This window comes from Littorina saxatilis, linkage group LG3 (genome assembly GCF_037325665.1).
Source record: "Littorina saxatilis isolate snail1 linkage group LG3, US_GU_Lsax_2.0, whole genome shotgun sequence".
NCBI classification, from domain to species: Eukaryota; Metazoa; Mollusca; class Gastropoda; order Littorinimorpha; family Littorinidae; genus Littorina; species Littorina saxatilis.
Window position 1 is genome coordinate 31,192,862 of NC_090247.1, and position 5,000 is coordinate 31,197,861.

The following is a 5,000-nucleotide window of genomic DNA, read 5'->3' on the forward strand; positions in this document are numbered from 1 at the left end:
AGGGTGACGAGAGATTACGCATTCAGATTAACTACATAAATATACAATATTTAAAAACAACAACACTTAAGAGCATTGCATACCGAGTACACAATGGAAACTGGACATCAGGGGCAGTTTATAGTGTGATCAAATGTGTGTGCAACTGCCTTTTAAAGGCCTTTAAGGATGCGGATCGTTTGATTTCTATTGGCAAAGAATTCCACAGAGATGATCCTGAAAAAGCTAAGCTGGATTTATAAAGATCTATACGAGGAATTGGAGGAAGTAAATTTTGAGACCCATACCTCTTCGTAACATGTGTAAAATAGGATTGCACATAACTGGGCACATCACCATGAACTAATTTATACATAAAGACAGCCTTATTGTATGCAAGGTGGGTTTTTAGGGGAAGGAAATTAAGGCTGTTTAACTTCTTTTCTGTAGACATGTGCGATTCACACAGGATAAGTTTTGCAGCACAACGGTACAAAGAATTGAGTTTCAATAAGTGAACATCACTGCAGCCATCCCACAATGTCGAAGCAAAATTAATATGAGGCATTATATGAGCATGAACGAACATTTTTAATGTTTCAGACTTCGCATAATGTTTGAGTTTTGACAACAAATACAAACTCAGAGGTTGCTTATGTGTGTTTGCCATTTCATTTCTTCATCGACAGTTACACCAAGTATGCGATGTTCTTTAACTTGCAGTATTTGAGAGAGAGAGAGAGAGAGAGAGAGAGAGAGAGAGAGAGAGAGAGAGAGAGAGAGAGAGAGAGAGAGAGAGAGAGAGAGAGAGAGAGAGAGAGAGAGAGAGAGAGAGACAGAGAGAGACAGAGAGAGACAGAGAGAGACAGACAGAGACAGAGACAGAGACAGAGACAGAGAGAATGCGAATACGAAAGTTTATTGCTAGGTCATCGGCCGGCCCTTGCCATGGGGAAGGAGGGGAAGGGACATCGGTGTACACATGGTTTCGAAAACATGAAACGATCATAGGAATGGTTCAAAATGTGGAGTGTTTAACCCTCTTGATATCTAGAGAGAGAGAGAGAGAGAGAGAGAGAGAGAGAGAGAGAGAGAGAGAGAGAGAGAGAGAGAGAGAGAGAGAGAGAGAGAGAGAGAGAGAGAGAGAGAGAGAGAGAGAGAGAGATGCTAGTGATGATGATGATGATGATGATGATGATGATGATGATGATGATGATGATGATGATGATGATGATGATGATGATGATGTGTGTGTGGTGCAGATCGTGAAGAACGCGTTCGAGCTGTTTGACGATGAAGCGGAGGGGACCACTCAGGATTTGGATGCTCTGGCAACTGTCGCAACAGCCAAAACCTGTAAGTGATCTTAGTGATTGTGCTTGAAAACGGCTTTGTCAATTACACACACACACACCACACACACACACACACACACACACACACACACACATACACACACACACACACACACACACACACACACACACACACACACACACACACACACACACACACACACACACACAGAGCATGTCGTTCAATGTCACACACAGCTTGACAGTTTCTGTCACAAAAAGCTGGTACAATACCAAGGAACCAAACAGTATACATTATCCTCACGTTCAGAGTCACACACTGCCTGACGTTCAAAGTCACACTCAACCTGATGTTCACAGAACTTCCACACACAGCCTGACGTTCACTGTCGCTGTCAAACACAGCCTAACAGTCATTGTCACACGAATCCTAACGCAAAACCAAACCAGTCACTGTCACGCAGCCGAACAGTCATTGTCACACGAATCCTAACGCAAAACCAAACCAGTCACTGTCACGCAGCCGAACAGTCATTGTCACACGAATCCTAACGCAAAACCGAACCAGTCACTGTCACGCAGCCGAACAGTCACTGTCACACACAGCCTGACGTTAACTTTCACAAACAGACTGATGCTTAATGTCACACACAGCCCGACGTTCACTGTCACAAACAGACTGACGCTTAATGTCACACACAGCCTGATGTCCACTGTCACAAACAGACTGACGCTTAATGTCATGCACATCATGCCATTCACTGTCACAAACAGACTGACGCTCAATGTCATGCACATCATGCCATTCACTGTCACAAACAGACTGACGCTCAATGTCACGCAGCCGAACAGTCACTGTCACACACAGCCTGACGTTAACTTTCACAAACAGACTGATGCTTAATGTCACACACAGCCCGACGTTCACTGTCACAAACAGACTGACGCTTAATGTCACACACAGCCTGATGTCCACTGTCACAAACAGACTGACGCTTAATGTCACACACAGCCTGATGTCCACTGTCACAAACAGACTGACGCTCAATGTCATGCACATCATGCCATTCACTGTCACAAACAGACTGACGCTCAATGTCATGCACATCATGCCATTCACTGTCACTTACAGCCTGACGCTCAATGTCATGCACATCATGCCATTCACTGTCACTTACAGCCTGACGCTCAATGTCATGCACATCATGCCATTCACTGTCACAAACAGACTGACGCTCAATGTCATGCACATCATGCCATTCACTGTCACAAACAGACTGACGCTCAATGTCATGCACATCATGCCATTCACTGTCACTTACAGCCTGACGTTCACTAATATATATCCTGATGTTGACTGTATCACACACCACTATTATGATCACTGTCACACAAAACTTGACAGGCATTGTTAAGCACAGCCTGACGGCCCTGTCGCTCTCACACACTGCATGATGTTCACAGATGCACACTGCATGATGTTAACTGTCACAAACTACTTGAGTTTTGCCGTCACAAACAGCCTAACGGTAACTGTCACACAAAGCACAACACAGGCCATGGCAGTCACACACTGTCAAAGTTTGCAGTCACACACAGTCTCATATTCAGTGTTACACACACACACACACACACACACACACACACACACACACACACACACACACATACACACACATACACATACACATACACATACACACACACACACACACACACACACGTACACACACGTACACACACGTACACACACACACGCACACACACACACATACACACACTGTTCGCGTCTGTGTTTGCCAATGTATCTGTGTGTTGCTTTTGTTGTTTTTTCTGGCTTAATCTGAACACACGAAATCAATAGACGGCATCCTTTTTTGTTTGTGCTTACATGAAATATTGTTTGACTTTTCCATACAACTTGAGATTTTGTTCTTGTCTTTGTGTGTGTGTGTAAATTGGAGTGCACAACCCCTGTAACCACCCCTTCCTGGTGCTGTTTTCAGGCGAGGTGGGAGAGATCACCCTCGACGATGACGAGTGCACGGCAGAGCTCACCTTCCAGACCGACTTTGGCAATCAAGCTCCACAAATATTCCTCGGCCTCTCAGGCGTCAACTTCAATACCAACGCCGTAGAGGATAAGAAAGAACAAGGGGGCTACGGCTACAGCGGGGGCTACGGCCACAACCAGGGCTACCACGAGACGGAACCCGGCTCCATCGGAACCCGCCTCAACGCCTACACTACACCCAAAGGCGCCAGGTTCGATATTATACGTTATTTGTATGTTTGACCAAAATATGACATTATTCACAGATACAGACAGTCAGTGTTCCAGCGGTCGAGGTGAACAACGAATATCGAGATCTGTGTAAAAATGTCAAATTTTGGGCTAACATACAGATACCATTTCTGTATCGATCGATTGTATAGTTAGAATTCCTTGTATGTTTCAAGACTAAACGTTCACAAACATGCACTCTTTTGCTAGCCGCCTAAATATGATTTTTTGGCAGACTTGACATGGCGCAGAGAAGGAAAATCAAATGTTCAATCGATACATATTTTAGTTTTGGAAGGCAGTACAACGGCCGGATTTATCTCGTTAAATCAGTAAAGCAAAGCCGTATTTACAAACGAATCATATATATAGGGTGTCTAAAAAAAAAGTACCCCAAAAGACATTGAAACATCAGTACCGAGAAATGGAAAAACTAAGAGAAGGGACAATGAAATCCGAATGACAACACAGTGGTTCCAACAGGATGGAAATCCAGAACATCCCACAGGAAACATTCCCCAATATAGCTATTCTGATGGGCACGTGGGGGAATTCGGGGGCTGTGATTGGATGGTCTCTTCCGATCATCAAAGCATAATGCTACGGAAGTCGGCCATTTTTGCCAATATCCAAAAGCATATTGGCAATAACAAAGACGCATGATTCCGGTTTACCCATCTGTACCACACGATGTTTTACTGATCGACAACAGCATACACTGACAACTTGCAATTCTTCTCGGGAATGTTTTTCAGCTTTACAAATGTCGATAGCATACCCTTTTCTGCTAACTTCCCGATGAAACAGGACTAAATCAATTATTTTCTGTCCCTAAACACCACAAAATGCCCAAAGTCGAAAGATGTAGTACAAACAGGGGAGTAAAACGGAACAGCCGTTTTTGTGTGCCTGTGTCACACAAACTTTTGCATTCGGCTTTTCTTATCTCGTTACTCCACACTAAATACCCCACTTCCCCTCTGAAGTATTGATGTACAACCCATGGCACTAACATTCATGTAGTCGTTTATAACTGAGGTTGAAAAATTCGCTTCATGACGAGACAAGTATAAATGCCATTCACCCAAACTGAAAACTTCGCTGCCGTCTGCTCGCGATTAGCTGTTCTCTTCTCCTCCCCTTGTTGCATCCTAGTTCTTCAGTTGTTTCTAGTTTTCCGTTTATGTTGTGTTTTGGTCTTCTTCATAAGTAGTCTTGTTCAAAATTAAAAAAACTCAAACTTCTTTTTGTTGTAATCGAATGAACAAATAAAAAGCTGTTTAACAGCTGTGTTGTCAAATCGAGTTTTTTTTCCAAAGTCAGTGTGGCGCCTGCGCAAAACTAATGCGCATAAGAAACGGCGTCTGCTATCAAAACCTGAGATCAACGCATCGACGCAAAAACTGTCATTTTGTAAGTTT

At 43.6% G+C, this 5,000-nt stretch overlaps 1 protein-coding gene across 1 annotated transcript in view; it reads left to right on the plus strand.

Annotated features, from left to right (window-relative positions):
- LOC138960895 (uncharacterized) overlaps positions 1–5,000 on the plus strand; it is a 62,698-nt gene that overhangs the window by 56,394 nt on the left and 1,304 nt on the right. Inside the window, exons 12-13 of the mRNA XM_070332531.1 lie at positions 1,242–1,335; positions 3,302–3,560. Coding sequence (XP_070188632.1) covers positions 1,242–1,335; positions 3,302–3,560 — 353 coding nt within the window. The remainder of the gene's footprint in view (positions 1–1,241; positions 1,336–3,301; positions 3,561–5,000) is intronic.